This window comes from Cricetulus griseus (genome assembly GCF_003668045.3).
Source record: "Cricetulus griseus strain 17A/GY chromosome 1 unlocalized genomic scaffold, alternate assembly CriGri-PICRH-1.0 chr1_1, whole genome shotgun sequence".
Classification (NCBI taxonomy): Eukaryota; Metazoa; Chordata; class Mammalia; order Rodentia; family Cricetidae; genus Cricetulus; species Cricetulus griseus.
Genome location: NW_023276807.1, coordinates 7,455,384 through 7,479,397, shown reverse-complemented (window position 1 = coordinate 7,479,397; position 24,014 = coordinate 7,455,384). Strand labels below are relative to the sequence as shown.

The 24,014-nt window shown below is 42.3% G+C and overlaps 1 protein-coding gene across 1 annotated transcript in view; it reads left to right on the top strand.

Annotated features, from left to right (window-relative positions):
- Tmem182 (transmembrane protein 182) overlaps positions 1 to 24,014 on the top strand; it is a 65,823-nt gene that overhangs the window by 16,446 nt on the left and 25,363 nt on the right. The window contains exon 4 of the mRNA XM_035452440.1: positions 18,654 to 18,791. Within this exon, the coding sequence (XP_035308331.1) occupies positions 18,654 to 18,791 (138 nt within the window). The remainder of the gene's footprint in view (positions 1 to 18,653; positions 18,792 to 24,014) is intronic.

The following is a 24,014-nucleotide window of genomic DNA, read 5'->3' as shown; positions in this document are numbered from 1 at the left end:
AAAGCCTCCATCAGATAACAAGCCTCTGCACCGTGGCCTTGGTGTCTGAGAACTCTGCTTCTCATTAATATGGCAATTTCCCTGATCTTCGATTACTGAAGATGTTTAAATAGAAATCGAGTCAGTGAGTAGACTATTATATAATCATGGACCTTGTTTAAAATTGTCATTTAAGTCAGCCTTTCTTGATACTATTCTGGAGAGGAGAAGCATGGCTTCTTTTACACCCATTGGAGGTGGTCTCTAAGCTTCTCCCTCCACAACCTGTGACATCCGTATATGTCTGTGCCTTGTTCTGTTGACATAATGATGGTCTGGTTTCACAGTTGCTTCCTCTGACTCTGTCTTGGCTGGATGAGGCCCCATTACAATGCCATCCATAGCCTTTACTCACAAGGGTAGGGTTTGGGAGAAGTGGGCAGCAAGATGGTGAATGTTCTGCCTCTCCAGTAGGCCTCCCATAACTCCATCCTGGTAGGTAAAGTTCTGCTTCATCTCTGTTTCTGATGATTGGAATTCCTGATGCCCCACATGCTCCCCACTGTTATCATGGAGGGTGGTCTCATTGCCACTGGGAGGGGATAGATGTCCAGACAATTACTTGTCTAGTCTTTTGAGTAGGGGATTTTGTTTTCTTTTTAATCTATCTGTGCACTTCCTTGATTCCAATTCTGGGACACACAGGGCAATGAGAAAGCCCCAGCAACTCATCACTCTGCTGTCTTTGAGTCCCAAGGTCATTAGCTTGCCTGCCTTCTGCTGTCCACCTTTATGGATCGTTTTTAACCACGAGTTTTATGTGTGATATCCAGGGTGTTCAACTGTGCTTGGCAGAAAGAATAGAAACAAGTGTGTTTACCTCATCTTCCTGGAAGCAGAAGGTCTCTTTAACTGGTTACATTGTGCAGGCACAGCTGGCAGGATTTACTGATGGATTAGATATGGGATGTGACAGAAAGGACACTGAGTGATAACTCCTTTTTGTCCTTAGCAACAGGAAATGTGGAAATGTAAGTGTTGGAGATGAGGAAGGCTGAACAGGCCTTGCAAGCATTTGAGCATGCTAAGTGAATGTTATGTCAGCTTTGGGATTAGAGTCTGGGGTTGAAGGCAGGAAATGCACTTAGCAATCGTTGTATGGAGGTAGCTTTAAAGACTCAAACCAAGAGGAAGCTCTTTGCAGAATGAGAACAGAGGGACAGGTCAGTGCAGGGATAGCCGTAAGATGTTCCGTTGATTAAATCAGAGAGAGGAACAGGTACTAGCCCAGGGAACTAACAATGGGAACCTTGGAGCTTAGCATCTTGTTCAGGGCAACAGCAAAGACTACTTAATGAAATGTCAGGCCCACTAGTCTAACTGGATTCTGAGCCAAGAGGCCAAATTCTGGGGGTTCTAATTAGCCAGGAACAGCCACCTAGTCCCCAAAGACCTCTTGAGGAGAAGATGTTGAAGACAGAAAAGAAATTTCTTCTCAGCACAGGAGAAGAGCAGCAGAGTCATGACTGGAAGTCCATCTCTCTGAAAGATGATGTTCTAGGGTGATGTTGTGTGAGGGTCAGGTGCTTGCAGAGCTGGTCATCTTGGTCAGGTGACAGCCCACCTGACTGAGGGCCAGAGCGAGTCAGAGGTGGCTTGTCTTCAGGAAGAAAGTTGCTGCTCCCTGGCGAGGTGTTTTCATTTGTCACAGGACATTTATCCATCAATTCAAGTGACTGTAGGACAGAATGACTCAGAAAACGACCATATCAAAAGCAGGATGGAGATGGCTGGCCTTTGGGTTTAGGGCAATCACTGGAGGCTCCTGCATCCTACCCATGATCTGGAACAGAATATCATAAAGCTGGCAATTGGAACTCTGTGGATTATAATGATGCTTCAAATCTTGGAAATAACTTATTGGCCTTGAAGGTAGAGGATTATCGTCTCTAATGCACACTCCTTAGGTGGCTGGCATGCATACATGCCTAGGTGAGCAGGAATCTGCCCTGGAGTCTAAGGTGGCAAAGGAGACAGATACAAAATGAAGGCAGAGATGCATATAGTATCATGAGTGCTCAGGCTCCAGTGAAGAGTTAGTGCTTTTTATAAAGAGCAGTCTCTAAGCCTCTAAGTCTTTATTGTGGTTTCATAAAATATAGTAAATATGAGTACTATTGGAAGTCCATTGTTGACATTAGGAACTTGACCCTGTGAAATTAGCATTAACTGGAAAGTGCACAAATGCCCAAAGCAAAAAATGCCCAAGTGACACATCTTACTTTCTTAGTGATTAGTTACTTATGTTCTTTCTTTTTGTCTTCTCGTAGAAGCCTAACACTGATAATGTATTAAAAAAAAGTCATAACAGGTTTTTAGTTTTTATTTATAAACTCTCTTGCTTTTTTTGTTTGTTTTTTGAGATAATGGTTTCTTTGTGTAGCCCTGGCTGTCTTGGAACTTGCTCTGTAGATCAAGCTGGCCTCGAACACACAGAGTTCCATCTGCCTCTGCCTCTTGAGTGCTGAGATTAAAGGTCTCTGCTTTCTTTTTTATTACAGTTCTATAGAGCAGTGGAAATATGGAAACATGCATGAAGTTAACATTACATGCAATGCTCATGCTGTGTGCTGTGTAAGAATCTCCATTGCCTCAAGGTAGTAATTGAAATGGCCAGTTGGGAACCAAAGAAATAAAGTTTAGGTTTTTCCATTCAATGAGTCTCCTGAATTATCAGCTTCCTCTATGCCCATCACTTGCTTCATAATTAATATCAACACGAACAAGTGCTCCTTCCCCAAAGAATAAGTGATAGTGAGTTCTGCTCCAATAATGAGTGAAAATGACCTAAGAACACAGATTCAGCTTGGCTTGGATACCATGTTCTACCCTAGAAGGGGATTACATACACATTTGTAGTCACAGAACAAAAGAAAATAATTAATCAAAGCACTTACCAAATAGATCAGTGGGACGTCACATAGTAAGGTTACAGCAGAATACAGATTTCAGATAATAATGAAGACATTCTTAGCTTTTGGATTGGTGGAAGCTAATGATCTGTTAAATGAATATTTTAAAATGTTTTTTACATAATAGTAGAGAGGGTGTTACATTAGATGCAGAGGCAGGCATATAAGGCTACTATAGAAAACCCATAAAAGATTTGGCTACCTATCTGCAATATCTTAACTCTCCACAGTCTGAAGCATTTAGAATCTTCAGTGTGGGTGTGGCTTGAAAAATAGGAAACTTCGTTTCTCCATAACAATGTAAGGAAGACTGTGTGTTCCCCATAATGATAAATACTTTCAAACAAAACTTGCTGATTTACTTAGAACTTCAGTCAATTCTCAATTTTTGCTTCTTACTTTCACTATAGAGAGTCAATGTCACTGTGCCTTTTGTTGTATTTCTACTCTTCACAAATTAGTTTGGGGTACTGAGATAAAATGAAGCTGAGCTGTAAATACAAGTATTTAAAAATGGGCTTGCCTGCAGTCAAATGCCCTACCACTGAGTAGGGGAGGAGGGGAGGGAGGGGAGGGAGGGGAGGGAAGGAGGGGAAGGAGAGGGAACTGGGATTGACGTGGAAAACAAGCTTGTTTCTAATTTAAATTTTTTAAAAAAGGAAAAAAAAAAAGAAATGTCTTTTCAAAACAATGGGCTCGCCTTATCTAAAGTGGGTTTACTAGTATTTTTTATGTCCTTGCCTCCTGCCAGTCCATGGCCAAGGCTATGTTTGCATCCACAGTCTTTGCTTTAGTGCTGTTGATGTCCCGTGGATTAGTTTTGAAAGTCAACTTGTTCATTTGTTTCCAGAGCCACAGCAGTTGTTTCACAATCAGAGGGTGTTTGTTCTAACAGCTCCTGGTGGCCAGCAGCTAGGGAAGGAAGTCTTCCAAAACCGTGTCCGTCCACAGCAGCTAAGTGCAAGTGCTGCGAGTGTGGAAAGCAAGCTCCCCTCCGGATGTTCGGGCAGAAGCTGTGGGAACTCTGTGCTGGAGCTTTGCAATGGGTTTCTCCTACAAATGAGCAGTTAGAGACAGCTGCTTCTTTCCAGCAGAGAGTTGGAAAGCAGCAGCAGTGTATACAGATCATTACAAAGGGGTGTGTTGACAGTGTTCTTGCTGGCACTCTATAGAGAAGGGCTGGGGACCACCTCTGAGGGTGCTGCTTCAGCCTCTTTGTGAGAAGAAACAGAAAGCCAGAAAAGGTGGCTTCTGAAGAACACATGACAAGCAGTGTCAGAAAGCCAGTGAGGAAGAGGCACACGCCTTTAATCCCAGCACTGGGGAGGTAGAGACAGATGGATCTCTGTGAGGTCAAGGCCAGCCCAGTCTACAGATCTAGTTCCAGGACAGGCTCCAAAGCAACACAGAGAAACCCTGTCTTGAACCCCCCTCCCCCAAACAAAAAGAGCTTAGAGAAATTCTTGGAAGGAACCAGAAGAAATCGTTCTGTTCCTTGGAGGCTTCACACATTTAACAGGCAGGGAGTTATCACAGGAGTCCCCTGCAGTGGCAAAGTGCTGCTCTCTTAGTCCCTTTGATTTAAAATGATTTAACTTACAAAAATTCTACATATTAGGATGACAGTCCCCAGACTCATTAACTGTGCATACACAGTGGAAGAGAGTTTATTCCAGAGTAAAGGTGGGTGTGTGACATGTCCCAACTGTCTTGTTTTTTTCTAGGTGTCACTCGTCTTATCTTCTCTAAGACTCTCTCTTGCACAGGTGACTCACATCCGAACCCACCCACTCCTATTTCTGCACTGGCCAGCCTCTTTCAGGGGCACCAGCCAGTGGACTCTTGCCACATATGCTGGCAAAATGCCACCTGAGCAGCCAGTGCCTTTTCTGCTTGCACTTTTACTCTCTTCCTGAACTCTGTGGTCCTTTCTCTGTAGCTTCAGTCCCTTGGGAATGGCCTCAGGCTCATTTCACTCTCTCCAGGAGACAATTTCATTTACATGAAGTGATGTCAGGTTTCCAGTGCTTTATCTCAAAGTACTTAACCTCCAAGGCAATATAAAGTTCTACAAAGTGCAAAAGGGATTGAGGTTTTTGCCTTTTCTTTATTTATTTTTCTCATGCAAAACCAAACTTTCTCCTTTGTGGTTTTGTAACTTTTTTTTTTTTCTTAATATAATTTCTGGGGGGAGGGAGTCATAAAACTTAGAACTGTTACTTATAAAAATTACTGCTCCCTATAAGGGGCATCATTAAGTATCTCTTATTTCCCCCAGGGTCCCTTCCCTAGCATCAAGCTTGCCATTGTTCTGCACCTTTATCCCAGGTCAATGGCAGGTACCGCTGTATTTCTCTCTTCCATTTCCATCTCCCTTGCTTGGACTATCTCAGGACTGCCTTCCTTCCTGGCCATTCCTGCTTATCCTCCTGTAGAATTCACTTTCCCCAAGAAGCCTTAAGCAATGTGCTAAGATGGGGCCTGAACCCTTCCTATCATCTGTGGAATGTACCGTCAACCTGTCACACCTACCCTTGGCACAGCTGATCACTGACTGCCATCCCATTGAGCGTTTCTCTACATTTTATGCATTTTCAATGATATAATGTAATGTCAGGCATTGATTACCTGCCACAGCAGCTGATATAAAATAGAATTGCAATCTGGTGAATGCAAAAATGGGCTTCCATTGACTTGCTGATTACTTCTTTTGTTGTGTATATCATGATACCCATAGAGGAAAACAGTGAAGCATTTTAACACCATGTAATTCTTTAACAATTTTCTCTTTGGTCAGATGGTAGAAACACCTTTGAGTCACATCCCAAGAAGACTCCATATTTATAACTGCTTTCCTTAGTGAAGGACCTCAAAGTTCCCCCAAAAGTTGTGATTTTCAAGATGTTAGAGATTTGCAGAATCAAGTCATCTGAAATGGAAAAATAAGGACACCAAAGTTCCATGGGCACTTAGAACAGAGTTCTCATTACTGAGTCTTTGGTAGTAATTTCCTAGGATCTGCTCAACAGTTTGGGGCATGGAGATTACAATTTTGTGTTTGAAAAATGGGGAGGAAAAGTAGTTTTATAAAAATTCCCTTCATGTCTTGCTGTCAAGGCTATTGGATCTTTTTAGATGTCTGTCAGATATTTTGTTTAATGAAAACGGAATCAGTGGGTGGGGAACTTGCCCAGGTGTTCAGAGCGGGGCAGGAATCAAGGCATGAGGTCATAGAAACCTCCATGCTCTGGATTCATAGCTATGCCCTGCTGTGCACGGGGACAAGGAATCATGGAGACAGAAGCCATAGCTCTAAGGCCTCAGATGTTAGCATCTGTTCGCTTGACTCCCCAGCTCTTCCTTTTCATGACACTGTTTCTTCCCAGTGCAATTTGGTCACTGTGACAAAGAGGTCTAGACAGATTTATTTCCTTTAAAACTAATTAGCTTCAAACCGGGCGTTGGTGGCCCATGCCTTTAATTCCAGCACTTGGGAGGCAGAGGCAGGCAGATCTCTGTGAGTTCGAGGCCAGCCTGGTCTCCAGAGTGAGTGCCAGGATAGGCTCCAAGGCTACACAGAGAAACCCTGTCTTGAAAAACCAAAACAACAACAAAACTAATTAGCTTCACTCTGTTCCATGAGCACTGCATATCCCATTAATTTTGAGACTCCAATGAAGATTAGCTGAAGAGTTAATGATCATTTACTCATTCATATCTTACTGAGCATCTATTCTATGTCCAGCCAAAGTTTCCACTTAAGTTAGAAAGATGAGAGAGGCCCAGTCTCTGCTCTGGAAGGAGTTCATGGTCCAGTAGTGGGGGTGAGTGTACACAGAGAGAGATTGGAGTGCAGACTCTTCATTCTAGAGATTGGCATGTGTCAAGAACATCAACAAGTCCTTGGGTCAGATGTTCTGCTTCAAGTTTATAGGACCAGAAAAGAGGGAACACTATTGTTACATATTAAGGCTGGAAAATGGCCTGGAGAGGCCAGGAACTTGGCCCAAAGTCCATGACTGAGGGTGGGCATTCCATCTCTTGAATCTGTCTCCTTTCCTAATCATTGGCTTTATGTACAGGCAAGTGAAGAACTTGCTATGTCCCTTCAAAGAGAGAAAGGTGGTGATGAGGTTCTAGGGGGTAGGTTTCTGTCAGTTTTCAGTCAGGTTTCTGTAACAAACACTGCAGCGTTAGTGGCTGAAGAAGCAGGGGTTTGTTTGCTGCTGCTGTTGTGGAGGGAAGTCAGGGTGAGGGGTGGCTGGGTTCCAGAGAGGACCTCTCTTGGTTGGTTGTCTTCTTACACTGTCCTCACTTGGCAGAGGACAGCTCTGTTTGCCTCATTTTATAAAGTCATTAATTCCATTAGAGGACCCCAACCTCACAACCACATCCATTTTCTTTCCAAAGGCTCTATTCCTTCCAAGATCTTTCATTGGGTCTGGGATTAGACCTTCAGCACATGAGTATGGGGCAGGAAAGACAGAGACATGAAGACACAAGGAGAAGGCTGTTGACTAGAGAGAGCTTTGAGAAGTCCTTGAAGCCTGATGATAGCACCACCCTTCCTTTGAGCTGAAGGGTAAGCCCAGGGCACTCACATGGTCTCTTGGATTGGACACCACAGGACTTTGTACACACTGTCTCCTTCACTTCCCTAAACAGCAGCATTCTGGATGCTGCTGCTACCAAGCTGTACTGTACTGTTGCAGCTACTCCTTTACTTACAAGGAAATATGTCCTAATGAATCCATCATATATTGAAAGTGTGTGGAATATACTAGCCTGCTGGCCGTTCTAGTTCAGAAACCATGCCAACTATAGGCACTGGTTAATTTCTCTCTGTGACAACAGACCTGGTTGGGAACTGCAGCTGGCTCATGCTGCATACAATCAGTAGAGATGATCCATGGCACCAGCCTAGGGAAAGATCAGTTCAGATTACCTTATCCTGACTGATACCTCAGATTACTGACTGAGGACCATTTAGCACCTGGTTAAATTTTGAAAATTTCAAGTGGGACCATTGTAAGTTGGGGACCAGACATTCCCATGACTGTAGCTACTGCTGTTACTACCTCCAGTGCTACAAAGCCCTCTCACCCAGCATTGGAGAAGGCTCCACCTTCAGTCTCCTTATGAGGCATAAATGCATCCACACCTGAATACTCTCTACTCTTCTGGAAGAAACACAGTCTTGCCCAAGCCAGAGTCAAGGGGGGGCCCTGCTCCTCCTGCCCAGCATGCTCCTTCCTTGGCACTTTGGCTAGTTTTATATCAGGGCAATAAGTAAATTCTCCAGGTCTCTCACTGAGCCTTTGGTCCTAAGAAAGCCCTTTGATATGAGAAGTGACTGCTTAAGCTGGGTCAGTCAACACATGTGGACACATTGTACAGACTGTCCTCCCGTCTTGGGGCAGACGTTCCTGTATTTTTAGTCCTGTTTGTCACTGCCAAAACAAGCAGTTCAAGGAGATGAAGGACAGGATTACTGGCCTACATGACAAGCATCTTGGCCTCAGGCTGCAGCAACAGCAACTTGTGCTGAACAAGTTTCACTGGACAAGCCCTGTGTCCATCTGAGTCAACAGAGCAAGGTTTGAAGAGTGCATACTGGGTATCCTTGAGCCTCAGATAAATTATTTATAACTGGGTAGGTGTGTACAACTGAATAACAAAACACTACAGATTTGAGATTGTGGTCATTTGGATTGACTTCTCCCTCTGCCCTTTGGACAAAAGACATTTCATTATCTAAATTATAATGTTATAAGATGTCAAGAAGATACTGGTAACGACAGAATGAACTGTGTGGGTATGCGGGTAAAAAGGCAGTGAGGGCATTCTGCTTTTTTCATTCCTGCCCCAATGGTTCAGCTATAGGGCAGCCCTCATGAACCTCCACTTGTAATACTATAATAACTTGTTCTGTCATTTTTTCTTTCAGTTCAAAGATGCATGTATTTCAGTACCAATTTCATTGATGATTGATTAATAATCTTCTGGGACTCTCTAGCCCTGGGAAGACACAGGTGCAATTTTTTGGAATGTCTTACAGGCTTCACCATAGTTTCTGGTCTCTCATTTTCTCATTCTACTAGAATGGCATCTGTGAGAGATGTTTCCTCCTAAATCTCCAGTGGAATTCTCCCCTTTTCCAGGTAGAAATACCCTGACCCCTGTCTGTGGCTGCCTGAGACAGTAAGGTGAACATTAAGGGCAAAAAACCGTGTGTTTTCTCTTGTTGTTGCTCAGCTTTGAAATGACTCTGTGGTATATATTCAAGCCTGCCTCCAAAATATATCAAAGCCTGCCTCCATTGGAGTGCTTATCACCATGTTAAATGAGTCTTTTTCCAGCTGTAATGAGCTTGTGAATGAAAGGATTGTGTCTTGCCTTATCAATTTGGGGCACTTTTTATGGGGCAGCCTTCAGCATGCATTTGCTAAATGAGGTAGTTTCTGGTTATCAGCAACCTCAGGGGCATTCTTGGGGGTTCCTGGTAGGTGTGAATGCTTGATATGGGAGTTACTACAAAGCAACTCACAATTAAAGCTTGGGGATAGTTTTGCCAACCATCATTCACATTAAGGAGGTTTTAGTGCCTGTTTATTGTATTCATGGTAGAAAATAAGTACCTGGATTTTTTTCTTTACATAGGAATTCAAAACTTATGATAATTGTGCAATTAAATTCCTGTCTGTGGTAGCTTATGTATATGCACAGATATACCTGTAAGTACATGCACAAACACAAGTACACACACACACACACACACACACACACACACACACACACAGGCACATGTGTGTGTACTCACACATGAACACATATTACAGTTCAGAATTAATTTTCCATGTTGTTTCGTGATCTTCACTGTCCTGTACTTTGGGGTAAGTTTTATAGTTCCTTCCTAAGAAATTCTTAATAAATGTTTCCTTATGATTCCTACTTATGCCAGTTTGGAATGTGTCTCTTTAGTTTCACTCAAAGTGTGGGCACCATGGTGTTTTGAGATTTGAGGGTGCAGTGGCTGATGCTCTTTGTGGTATGTGTTGTGAACAACAGAGAGACATTCTGAGTAGCCTTACGTTTTACCTGCACCCTTGTTAACCAGCTAGAAAGTCTATAATGGGGTGACTATCTTCTTCATGATGAATAGCAGCAGAGTTCTCTCCAAATGAAAGCTAAAGATACCTCACAAAGGCGAATATATAGATATGAATATGAAACATTACAGAAAGCATGATTAGGCTCAATCAAGGCTGATGTTTTTAATTCAGATCTTCTAGAATGAAACTCCTGTGTACTTGAACTTGCTATGTAGCCATGTTTGATCTTGAACTTCTGATTTGCTGGCTTCTACCTCCCAAGTATTAGGTTTAAAAGAAGATGCCACCACACCTAGTTTATGCCCCACTGGGGATAAAACCCAGGGCTTTGTGCATGCTAGGCAAGCACTATGCCAACTGTGATTTACCACCAGCCCCTAAAGAATGTTTAAAAGTAAACTTCCTGGTAGTTTATTAACAGTAAACGGTTTGCATATTTATTTTATATACCTATATACTAGGGTTGAGTAAAAGTTTCTTGGGATAAAAGGAACCAGAGTGGGAACCTTTAAGAATTCATAATAAAAACTTGTTATGTGGAATTGAAAAGAGCATGATCACTATCTAAAGTAAATCTAAAGTAAGATAATAAAGGATCACCAACAGAAAATGTACTGAATGCATGGCGTGTATGTATCCAATACCATACAGAGTCTCCTCTGCTTAATACTGGTATGATTCTCATGACTGCTCTTGTAGCATATGAAAGACTATCTTCTACATATGTATGAAGTGAGGATTCACTAGGGTCATTTGTGAAAAGTGGCTGCATGAAGTTAAACCCTCAGATATGCATGTGGTGGTTATAATTATCTACTATGCCTTGCAGTAAAATGTTCTAGCCAATAATATAGTCATTTATAATCTTATGTACCACAAACTCTGTAGCTTTCATGGGTGGATACAAACATTTTTGTTTTGCAGAAGGGACTATGGATCAAAGCTCCTGCTATTGATCCAAGGTTTTTCATTGAAGTAGTAAGAGACACACAGGACACCAATTCTAATAACCTACAAATTTCTTCTATATTATGCTGACAACAGTTTGAAATCATAGTGTGTGTGTGTGTGTGTGTGTGTGTGTGTGTGTGTGTGTGTGTGTGTGTGTGTGTGCCTCCCCCTCTCTATCTGTGCGTATGCCTCGGGTGTTCAAGTACCAAAGGAGTTAGAAGAGGGTTTTGTATCTGCAGTAGCTGGCTGGATTCTACCGGCACTTGACTTGGATCCTGGGAATGGAACTCAGGTCCCCTGGGAGAGCAGCAGGTGATGACCCTAACGGCTGGGCCATCTCTTTAGCACGTGCTGACCTCAAGATCTCCCTTCAGAAGTTCCTGTGGGATGAGTCTGCTGGAGCAAATGCTTCATTCCTGGGTCACAAATGACTGTATTTTTCATCTGTTTCTCTAAGATGTTATCACTAGATGTAGAATCTCAGTTTAGAGGTTCCTTCCTTCTACTGTGTTCTTCTAATTATCTCTTCCTTACATCTTCCTTCCTTTCTTTCTTTTCTTCTTTCTTTCTTTCTTTCCTTCCTTCCTTCCTCCTCCCCCCGCCCCCCCCTGCTTCTTTCCCTTGAGACAGGGTTTTTCTGTATTACTTTGGAGCCTGTCCTGGAACTTGCTCTGTAGACCAGACTTGCCTCAAACTCACAGAGATCCACCTGCCTCTGCCTCCCGAGTGCTGGGATTAAAGGGGTGCGCCACCAACACCCAGAAAAATATGATTTTTTTATTCTCTGTTCTTCCTGATAAGGAATTTTTGGCCACCGTTACCCTGTGTGTGACATAAAACAGGTTTATATCTCTGAATATGTTTAAGATGTTTACAGTTTTTAACCACTTTATAGTCACCTGTCTTAGAGAATTTCTTTGACCTTATAAACTTTGGAGTTTCTTATGGCTACACATTTGGCTTTCTCTACACTAGTGAGTTGATAGGCTTTGCTTTAGGGATAACTCCATTTCTTTTATTTTCTTTCAGATTTTTTTATTTGAATTAGAAACAAGATTGTTTTACATGACAATCCCAGTTCCCTTCTCCCTCCCCTCCTCCCCTTTCACCCCTCCCAACTAAAACCCTACCTATCACATATCTTTTCTGCTCCCCCTGGATGGTGAGGCATTCCATAGGGTGTCATCAGAGCCTATCATATCCTTTGGGATAGGGCGTAGGCCCACCCTGGTGTTTCTTGGCTCAGGGAGTAACCCTCTATGTGGAATGGGCTCCCAAAGTCCACACCTATGCTAGGGATAAGTACTGAACTACTACAGGAGGTCCTGTAGATTTCTGAGGTTTCCTCACTGAAACCCATGTTGCTGGGCTCTGGATCAGTCCCATGCTGGTATCCCAGCAATCAGTCTGGGGAGCAAGAGTTCCCCGTTTTTCAGTTCAGTTGTTTCTGGGGGTTTCACCAGCCTGGTCTGGACCCCTTTGCTCTTCACTTGTCTTTCTCTGCATCTGGATTCCAGTTCAGTTCAGTGATAAGTTGTGGGTGTCTGCTTCTACTTCCACCAGCTGCTGGATGAGGGCTATTGGGTGGCACATAAGTCAGTCATCAATCTCATTATCAGGGGAGGGCATTTAAGGTAGCCTCTCCTCTGTTGCTTAGAGTGTTAGCTGGTGTCATCTTTGTAGATCTCCAGACATTTTTCTAGTGCCTGATTTCTCTGTAAACCAAAAATGTCTCCCTCTATTATGGTATCGACATTCTTGTTATCTTCTATTCTTCCCCTGACTCAACCTTTCTGCTCCCTCATGTCCTCTGCATCCCTCCTCTTCTTCCCTTCTCATTCTCCTAGCTCCCTCCCCACTCTTCCCATGCTCCCAATTTGCTCAGGGGATCTTGACATTTCCCCTTCTCCAGGGGACCATGTATGTTTCTCTTAGGGTCCTCCTTGTTTAATAGCTTCTCTGGGAGTGTGGATTGTAGGCTGGTAATCCTTTAATCTGTATCTAAAATCCACATATGAGTGAGTACATATCATGTTTGTCTTTTTGTGATTGGGTTACCTCGCTCAGAAAGGTTTCTTTTAGTTCCATCCATTTTCCTGCAAATTTCAAGATTCCATTTTTTTTTCCCCCGCTGAGTAGTACTCTATTGTGTAAATGTACCACATTTTCTCTATCCATTCTTCTGTTGAGGGGCATCTAGGCTGCTTCCAGCTTCTGGCTATTACAAATAGTGCTTTGCTATGAACATCATTGAACAGATGTCCTTGCTGTATGAATGTGCTTCTTTTGGGTATATGTCTAAGACTGGAATTGCTGGATCTTGTGGTAGACTGATTCCCATTTTCTTGAGGAGCTGCCATACTGATTTTCAACGTTGCTGTACAGGTTGGCACTCCCACCAGCAGTGGAGAAGTGTTCCCCTTTCTCCACATCCTCTCCAGCATAAACTGTCATTGGTGTTTTTGATTTTGGCCATTCTGACAGGAGTAAGATAGTTTTTCAGAGTTGTTCTGATTTGCATTTCCCTGATGGCTAAGGATGTTGAACACTTTCTTATGTGTTTTTCAGCCATTTTTAGATTCCTCTACTGAGAATTGTATGTTTAGTTCTGTACCCCACTTTTTAATTGCAATGTTTGGTGTTTTGGAGACTAGCTTCTTGAGTTCTTTGTATATTTTGGAGACCAGCCCTCTGTCAGATGTGGGGTTGGTGAATATCTTTTCCCGGTCTGTGGGCTGCCGTTTTGTCTTGCTGACCATGTCCTTTGGTTTATAGAAGCTTCTCAGTTTCAGGAGGTCCCACTTATCAATTGTTGATCTCAGTGTCTGTGCTACTGGTGTAAATGTTCAGGAAGTAGTCTCCTGTACCAATTAATTCAAGGGTATTTCCCATTTTGTCTTCTAATAGGGTTAGTGTGGCTGGGTTTATGTTGAGGTCTTTGATCCATTTTGACGTAAGTTTTGTGCATGGCGATAGGCTTGGGTCTATCTGTAATCTTCTACATGTCCACATCCAGTTATGCCAGCACCATTTGTTGAAGATGTTTACTTCAACATCTTCAACATCTTTGTTCTACCATATAAGTTTGGATTGTTTGTCAAAAATCAGGTGTTAGTAGGGCTAATTCAGGGTTTTCAACTCTATTCCATTAGTCTACCTGTCTATTTTTGTGCCAATACCAAGCTGTTCTCAGGACTATAGCTCTATAATAGAGCTTCAAGTCAGGGATGGTGATGCCTCCAGACGTTCCTTTATTGTACAGTTTTGGCTATCCTGGGTCTTTTGTTTCTCTATATAAAGTTGAGAATTGCTCTTTCAAGGTCTGTGAAGAATTGTGTTGGGATTTTGATGGGGATCGCATTAAATTTGTAGATTGCTTTTGGCAAGATTGACATTTTTACTATGTTGATCCTACCTATCCAAGATCATGGGAGATCTTTCCATTTTCTGGTATCTTCTTTAATTTATTTTTTTAGAGAGTCAAAATTCTTATGGTACAGGTCTTTCATGTTTTTGCTTAGTGTTACCCCAAGGTATTTTATGTTGTTTGTGGCAATTGTAAAGGGTGATGTTTCTCTGATTTCTTTCTCTACCAATGTGTCATTGGTATATAGTAGGACTACAGATTTTTTTGAGTTGATCTCGTATCCTGCCACTTTGCTGAAGGTGTTTATCAGCTGTATGAGTTCCCTGGTAGAGTTTTTCGGGTCACTTATGTAGATGATCATATCATCTGCAAATAGTGAAGAGTTTGACTTCTTCCTTTCTGATTTGTAGTCCATTGATCTCCTTTTGTTGTCTTATTGATCTAGCTAAAACTTCAAGGACAATATTGAAGAGGTATGGAGAGATTGGACAGCCTTGTCTTGTCCCTGATTTTAGGGGAATTGCATTGAGTTTCTCTCTGTTTAATTTGATGTTGGCTGTTGGCTTGCTGTATATTGCTTTTATTATGTTGAGTTATGTTCCTGTTATCCCTGATTTCTCCAAGATCTTTATCATGAAGGGGTGTTGGATTTTGTCAAAGGCTTTTTCGGCATCTAGTGAGATGATCATGTGATTTTTCCCCTCAGTTTATTTATATGGTGGATTACACTGATGAATTTTCATATGTTGAACCATCCTTGCATCCCTGGGATGAAGCCTACTTTGTCATAGTGGAAGATGTCTCTGATGTGTTCTTGGATTTGATTTGCCAGTATTTTATTAAGAATTTTCCGCATCAATGTTCATGAGGGATTTTGGTTTGTAGTTCTCTTTCTTAGTTGTGTCTTTGTGTGGCTTGGGTATCAAGGTAATTGAAGCCTCATAAAAAGAGTTTGGCAATGACCCTTCTGCTTCTGTTGTGTGGAATACTTTGAGGAGAATTAGTATTAGCTGTTCTTTGAATTTCTGGTAGAATTCTGCACTGAAGCCATCTGGCCCTGGGCTTTTTTTTTTTTTTTTTTTTTGGTTGGGAGAGTTCTGATGACTGCTTCTATTTCATTAGGGGTTATAGGCCTACTTAAGTTGCTTATCTGTTCTTGATTTAATTTTGGTAAGTGAAATTTGCCCAGAAAATTGTTCATTTTTTTAGATTTTCGAATTTTGAGGAATATAGCTTTTCGAAGTATGACCTGATGATTCTCTGGATTTCCTCTCTGTCCATTGTTATGTCCCCCTTTTCATTCCTGATTTTATTAATTTGCATGTTCACTCTCTGCTGTTTGGTAAGTTTGGATAAAGGTTTGTCTATCTTGTTGATTTTCTCGAGGAACCAACTCTTGTTACATTGATTCTTTGTATTGTTCTCCTAGTTTCCATTTTATTGATTATTTCCTGGTGTCTGCTCCTCTGGAGTGTATTGGCTTCTTTGTGTTCTAAAGCTTTCAGTTATGCTGTTAATTCTCTACTGTGATTATTCTCCTGTTTCTTCATGTGGGCATTTAGCGCTATGAACTTTCCTCTTAGCATTGCTTTCAAAGTGTACCATAGGTTTGGGTATGTTGTGTCTGCATTCTCATTGAGTTCAAGAAAATCTTTAATTTCTTTTTTTTATTTCGTCCTCGACCTAGGAAGTGTGTAATTGGGTGTTACTCAATTTCCATGAGTTTGTAGGTTTTCTGTAATTTGTGTTGTTGTTGAATTCTAACTTTAAAGCATGGTGGTCTGATAAGATACAGGGGATTATTTCAGTTTTTTTGTACCTGTTGAGGTTTGCTATGTTGTCAAGTACGTGGTTGATTTTAGAGAAGGGTCCATGTGGCACTGAGAAGAAGGTAAATTGTTTTGTATTTGGATGGAATGTTCTATAGATATCTGTTAAGTCCAATTGAGCCATAACTTCCATTAGTTCCTTTGTTTCTTTGTTAAGTTTGTCTGGTGTTTCTGTCCAATGGTGAGAGTGGGGTGTTGAAGTCTCCCACTATAAGTGTGTGTGGTTTTATGTGTGATTTGAGTTTTAGTGATGTTTCTTTTACAAATGTGGATGCCTTTGTATTTGGGGCATGAATGTTCAGAATTGAGACTTCATCCTGATGGATTTCTCCTGTGATGAGTAGGAAGTGACCTCCTTCATCAATTTTGACTTTAGTTTAAAGTCCAATTTGTTGGATATTAGGATTGCTACCCCTGCTTGTTTCTTGGGTCCATTTGATTGGAAAATCTTTCCCCAAATTTTAATTCTTAGGTGCAGTCTGTCTTTGAAGTTGAGGTGTGTTCTTGTATGCAGCAGAAGGATAGATTCTGTCTTCTTATCCATTCTGCTAATCTGTGTCTTTTTATAGGCGAGTTAAGACCATTAATGTTGATGAATATTAATGACCATTGATTGTTCATTCTTGTTTGTTTTTGATCTGGTGATTGTGGCGAAATTATGTGTGGGATTCTATCCCTTTTTCCTTTTGGTTGTTGGTAAAGTGGGGTTATCCATTGCCTACATTTTGCTGGTTGTAGTTAACTTCCTTGGGTTGCAGTTCTCCTTCCAGAACTTTCTGTAGGGCTGGATTGGTGGATATGTATTGTTTGAATCTGGTTTTGTCATGGAATATCTTGTTTTCTCCATCTCTATTGATTGAAAGTTTTGCTGGGTATTTCTGTACCAATCTCTTGCCTCTGCCTTAAGGATTTCCACAGATACACGTATGAGAGATTTTAATTCTATCACACAGTATCTGGAATGCCATTCTCTGTTTTTTCCTAGTGTGTGTCCCCCTTTCTCATTCATATTAGAAAATCCAATTTGCTTCACAACACCACCCACCCACTCTCCCCTTCCTAGTCTCCTGTGTTGCCAAGCCCCCCCAGTACTACGGTATAGATCTATGTAATTGGACCACGCAGGAAAGCAGCAAGAAACAACAGGAAATATTTAACAATGATTTCCCCACTGTTTGGAAAACAAAGATCCCCTTTCCAGGTTCAGTCACGCAAACAATGGACCATCTCCTGGATCTTAGGTGCTAATGTCTCACTGGGGTAGAAGTTCTGAGATGCACTTGGGGAGAATTGTGTTTCTTGAAGACGGAATATTTTGCCAACCTGACTACAGTTATTAAATACATATCACAGCAGGCCTGGGACCTATGGCCAAGTGGTCAGCATTGAAAAGTAAAATGAAAGCTGACATTTCCACCCCTACAATTTTAACTTAGTCACCCCCCCACCAACAGCAGCCTCTTTTCAGCTTTCTATAATCCTGCCCTTTTGTTTCTGAAGATTGCAGTTGATTGACATATTTATTCCTTACAGGCAGGATGGAGAAACATGCATTTTATTCCCCTATAAAGAGTCTATATTTTCCTTAAGAAAATTATAATTTATGTTTCCCCGAGATCACCCCCATTTACACAAAAGAGAGCTCATTTTAGCAGTTTTGCCTTAGGGAAATGATGGATTTGTTTAATAGATTGGTAATTATCCAGCTCAAAAATGATCATTAGGATGCCTTTTTCATTTGATTACTGTAAATCACTAGGCCCACAGTCCATTAATCACTAGCTGCATGCAGTACCGCAGCCCTATCTGTCCTTGAGTAAAAGACTCCCACACAACACCATGTTGACACTTTCTTCCTGTAATACAAATATTTAATAAGAGCCACATTCCATACATGTCTGATACAAAGTTTCTTTTTTTTCTGATAAAAACTTTTCTTAATGGTGTAGCTTTCATTATCTTAAGAATAGTTTCCATGAGAGCCAAGGTCTAAATAGAAGCCAGCTTCTTTTGGTTACGACTACCAGAATTCACCATTGTACAAATACCATTTTAGTGAGGAGAGGAGGTAGTGTTTACCTGTCATGGTGATGTGTTTCCTGTGGTCCTTGGATAGCATGAATGAATCACTGATTTGTGATCACTCAGGCATATTGTTAAGTATCCTCACTTCCCAAATGGATAACCTGGTCAGAGAACTGAGCTTCTATGGCACATTCAGAATTTGAGTGGTACAAATGCCTGGCAGGAAGCATTACTAAGATGTGTGAAGATGGGCGGGGTTGACTCCGGTTTCCTGCTAAGGATTCCTGCTCAAGATCATCCCTGGGTACTACCCAGTAATCCCTGAATGAAATTAGAATAATGAGGAACAAACTCCTTGTGGGACATCCTGCTACAACCAAAACTAATGTGTTTATCTTCCTTTGTTTTTGGTTTCCAGTTTACCGTGGCTTCTGGGCAGTCTTGCTGCTTCTGGGGGTAGTGGCTGCCTTGACTGCGAGCTTTCTCATCATCTGTGCAGCCCCCTTTGCCAGTCACTTCCTTTATAAAGCTGGAGGAGGCTCCTACATTGCCGCAGGTAGGTGCAGTACCCAAGGAGAAACATAGGAAGCATGGACTACTTTCCTTGCCCCAGCTGCATAAGCAGGAAAGATTTCCTTGCACCATGTTGAGCACAATGCCACAAGTTGTCATTTGCAGAACTGTACTGAATTGAGCATCTGATACTTTATTTACTTAGATTTCATAAATTTCAAAGATGAGGGAATTTCTTGGCCTTGTCTGACCATCACTTCCTTGAGTTTCTCCTGATTGCTCTGCTCCATTGCTGTACCCTGCAAGGCACTTAGGAACAGGTGCAGTTTGGTCCTAGTGTACCGTGACAAATTTACCAACGCTACCAACAGAACTGAGCACTTCATTTATTTGGGCAGATGACTCTTAGGGAAGGGCACAACTGAATTCCAAGCAGCCATGTTGCGGTGTGTGCACACACAAAGGCTCTTTGTCATTAGCAGAAACCTGTGTAGGGCATTCTGTGCTTGGCAGAGGGACACTGAAGTTGCAGCTGTCGTGGGAGCAAAGGGTTGGTCCGTGATACCTCTATGCTGTGTCAACTTAGGGTAGGGCTTGGAGAGCAGGTGTAGCCTCACCCTGTACTCAGGCAGATCCTCCCTTGGGCAGGCCAGGCCAGGCCATGCCAGGCCATGCCAGGCCATGCCAGGCCATGCCAGGCCATGCCAGGCCATGCCAAGCCATGCCAGGCATGTGTTTCCTGAGGAGGTGCAGATCTGAGTGAAATCTGTAGCAACTGCCAGGATGCCGTAACCCTGAGTCTATGCCTCAGTGATGCACACACCCGAGAAAGCCTTAGAAAAGTGCTAGAGGGCTCTGATGAAGAGAAGACAGGCACCTACCTCTTTCTGGATATTAACAGGGGAGGAAAACAGGAGGCATTGAAATGAGCAGGCACAAAGATCTAAACATATAGGGTATGTGGAGAACATTACACAGATGAGTACTCTTAATCCCAGTGTTAGCATATAGTAACTGGAGCAGCTATGGCTGTTCATGAAGACATGGAATGACATGGTCTGGATAGCCCACAGCAACGGCAGGAAGGGTAAGCTGTGGTAACTAGAAGGAGGAAACTGAAGATGCAGCTCAACTGGCTAAGAGCATTGACTGCTCCTCCCGAAGACGTGGGTTGGATTCCCAGCACCCATGTGGCTGTTTGTAACATTTGTATATCATCTGTAACACAGACATACATGCAAGCAAACATCATACATATCAAATAAAAACAAATACCCTTAAAAATTAAAACCAGAAGCTGTTTCACCAGCTAGTCAGAAAAACCCGGACTCTCTTCCCATTGTATAATAACCTGAGTTGTCCTGAGTGGTGCCTGGTCTGACTGCTGAGTTTTTGTGTTGATGGTAGAAGTGGAGAAAAAGTTTCACTCTTGCTTCATGGAGCAGCAAGAAGCTAAATTTTGGTTAAACTCCTGATGGCTTCTTGGCTTCTCAGTCAAAGGGTGACAGCCTGGGCAATTTGAATGGAAGCAAGGGATACCCCTGCTAAGAGAATCTAACTTTTGCACACAGATGGAGGCAGAGCTCATTTTGTGTTCCTCCTGTGTGTTCTGCCTCATTCTGACCTCATAGTGCACTCCTCCTCCAGGACAGCCATTTCCTGGGCTACTATGTCTCACCAGGGATATGTGCAGAGTATGCTGGCATGAATTATACAAATCTTCCACCATGCAGGGCAAATGGCCTGGACTCCAGTCTTCAACGGCTTGCCATGGCCCCTCTTGCTCTGGAAGAATTGTTATAAAAATGTATTGGCATGTGAACCATCTTAGAAATGTAGTGTCAGCAAAGGCTGGCTTGGAAGACAGTAGGGTTTGTGGCTCTTTTCTTCTGGAAGATCAAGATATTGTAAGAGTTTCTGATGCTCCCTAAGAAATCACACTTATTTCCGCATGTGACAGGAGCATTCAGAGAAACCTCCTACTGGAGCTTTTCTCCTATGTGTGAGGAGACACAGTCATCAGAAGCCAGTGGATTTAGCTCAGAGGCTCCTTTCCCTCTGGCTGAGACTGAACACAAGGTTCACACAGGGGTAAGCTGTGCACACCTTGTTCCAGCCATACTCTTCCCTATAAAGAACAGGAAAGAAGACTCTAATCTGAGTAGGAGACAACAGGAGACCAGAGCAAGAAGGAATTAGGAAGGAATGGCTGACAGGCAGGCGAGGGTCATGAGTCTCCAGCAGCACCTGCTGTCCAAGTGCCTGTATTGATGAAAGTTCCAGGCTGTGAACAGTACCTATGACTGACAAGCATAGAAAACTCTGTGTGGAACAGTTGAGGAAAAATACATGGCTATGATGGCTTTACTAAAGTCACTTTCAGACATGTCTTCCTTACTGTGCAAGAAGTGGAAAGAAGCAACTAGAAGAACTTTCCATCAGGGAGCGCAGCATTTCCTAAAGCTCACGGTGGAGTTTGTATGCCAAGTGCTGCTGTGCTGGGGGTGGGCATGGAAAGGTGGTTGCAAGAAGCTGTGTGTATTGAATTGATGTGTACCGGCCACATGGCCTTGGACTTGTCGATCATCTGCAGAGCATCAGTTTTGATGTTCCTAGAGCAGCTCTCTGGGGAGACCATGAAGACCTTGCCACCCTCAAGCTCTGTGGAGAGACGTCTTCATGGCACCTTCAGTTGCATTATGTGGGAATGTGCCTATCTGCACTTCCTGAGTGCGATACTATTGTCAGGTGGGGAAGCTTTCTTTCAAGTTGCACTGTCTGCTAGCCTGGGTCTGTCCTTTTGTACAAATGCCACATGCTTGCTAGAGTAAGTCAGCCTCGCCCAATCCTATATGGGAAAGATTTCCAGAGATTTTTTTATTTCAAAAATCTTTTTCAAAAAATATTTTAAAATGTTACAACCATCCCTCAGATGCCCACATGAGAGGAGATGAGACACAGGGTAGTGCTTCAGGGAGCTGCACCTCCGCCCATCACAGAACTCTCCTGTGTCCTTGTTGGGGACAGTCTGGGTCATGGCTTAGTTTCTGTCCCAGCACATCTAGTATTTAAGAGGCCAGCACAATATTAATTTGGGAGGATCCTTGATGGAAAACTTTGAACTTCAACTTGGAATAATGCTTCCCTTAGCGTCAGCCCCCTTCTTAAAAGCACTGTTCAGAGAACTACAGCTAAGGCATCCCTGTTTGTTTCAACACACATACCATTGTGTTATATAATGAGTCATTTATTTCAGGGGCCTCTAGATGTGTGAAACAGCAAGGCTTTTGCTGGTCCCTAAACAGTGTGTTTTATCTAGAATTAGGCTTGTTCCCATATGCCTTATTCTTCCTTCCAGATGGTGTGTATCCCTTGTGTCCACTTACTCTGGACAGTGAGGGATCTCAATTCTCGGCAGGTACCCTGTATCATTCCAGATTCCCCCTTGGACAGTAGCTTTGCTGAGAAGCAAGTAGTAAATGGTTGAGGAATGTTGCGTTTATTCCTTCACTAACTTTTATAGCTCCTTACAGTTTTTCCTTTTATTAAGTTCTGGGAAGTGGGGGTGACCGTGCAGAGAAGCGCATTTTAGTATAGATCCACTGGGACAGCCATATTGACCTGTGCTAAGAGGCTGTGCTACAAAGAATTTTCACCTCCTATAATGAAAGGGTTGGTGGGAAGGGGCAAGAGATTTGATGAACTGGAAATGTAAAGCAGAAAACACCTTTCAGATGGGTGAGTCCCAGTCTGGATTGGTTTGTGCTTTTCAAAATACTGGGTGAGAACTGTGGGGAGATTGGTGCCATCTGCTGGACAGTTCTAAAAAGACACTAGAGGTCAACATTCCATCTAGGTTTCCAGACCAGTTCTGAAACAGCAGAGTCAAAAGAGACTTGTTGATGCTGTAGAACACTGGAGATAACTTTTGCTAGCCATTAGCAGAAACTCATGCCAAACCTTGAGGATGACAACGACGACGATGATGATGATGATAACAATGATGATGACGATGATGACGATGAAGATGATAATGACAATGAAGATGGTGATGATAACAATGAAGATGACGATGAAGAGGAGGAGGATGACAATGAAGATGATGATGATGGTAACAATGATGATGACGATGATGACAATGAAGATGATAATGACAATGAAGATGGTGATGATAACAATGATGATGACGATGAAGAGGAGGAGGATGACAATGATGATAACAACGATGATGACAATGATGATGATGATAACAACGATGACAATGAAGATGATGATGATAACAATGATGACAATGAAGATGATGATGATAACAATGATGATGATGAGGATGATGATGAGGATGATGACAATGATGATGATGACGATGATGACAATGAAGATGATAACAACGATGATGATAATGAAGATGATGATGATAACAATGATGATGATGATGATGAGGAGGAGGATGATGACAATGATGATGATGACGATGATGACAATGAAGATGATGATAACGACGATGATGACAATGAAGATGATGATGATAACAATGATGATGATGAGGAGGAGGATGATGACAATGATGATGATGACGATGATGACAATGAAGATGATGATGAGGATAACAATGACGAGGACGACAACAATGATGGCAATGATGATAGCTGACGCTTCTTAAGAATCACATGATTCTTAATCACAGAGCTGGGTACTGTGCCTCATCCCATTCCTCATGACCTCTTTCTTATTTGGGATCTCATATGATCACCACTTTGCCAATGAAGTAACAGATGGAGAAGTGAGACACATGCTCAGGCTTACTCAGTAGTGGAAAGTTTTCCAGCTGGTGAAGTATCATGAAAACCAGGTGCTCAGAATCTAGACTGGTGCCTGTGAAACATATCCTGAAACTCAGGGATTGTGTATAAAATCCCCATAGGGTTGAATGAAACTCAGTTTTTCAGGTGAAATCCTAACTGCATGTAGGTCATTCTCTGTTTATTTCTGTTTTCCAATGGCATTCATGGTCTTGAGCACAAAGAGCACAACGATGAAATTATCGTAAGTTTTCAGAAGTCCTGTATGTAGTATGTAGGGTCAGCTAATGAGAAGGAGTCATTACTCCAGAGAGGGAACAAGAAGAGGCAGTTATATTTGGAAAGTGGTAGGATGGGGTGTACAGTGGTGAAGGTCAGTTAGACAGACTACCATATTGATTATAACTGCAAGAGCAATTAGGACCGACTCAAATACTGCAGAAACAGCAGTGGAGAAGTCTAAGAAA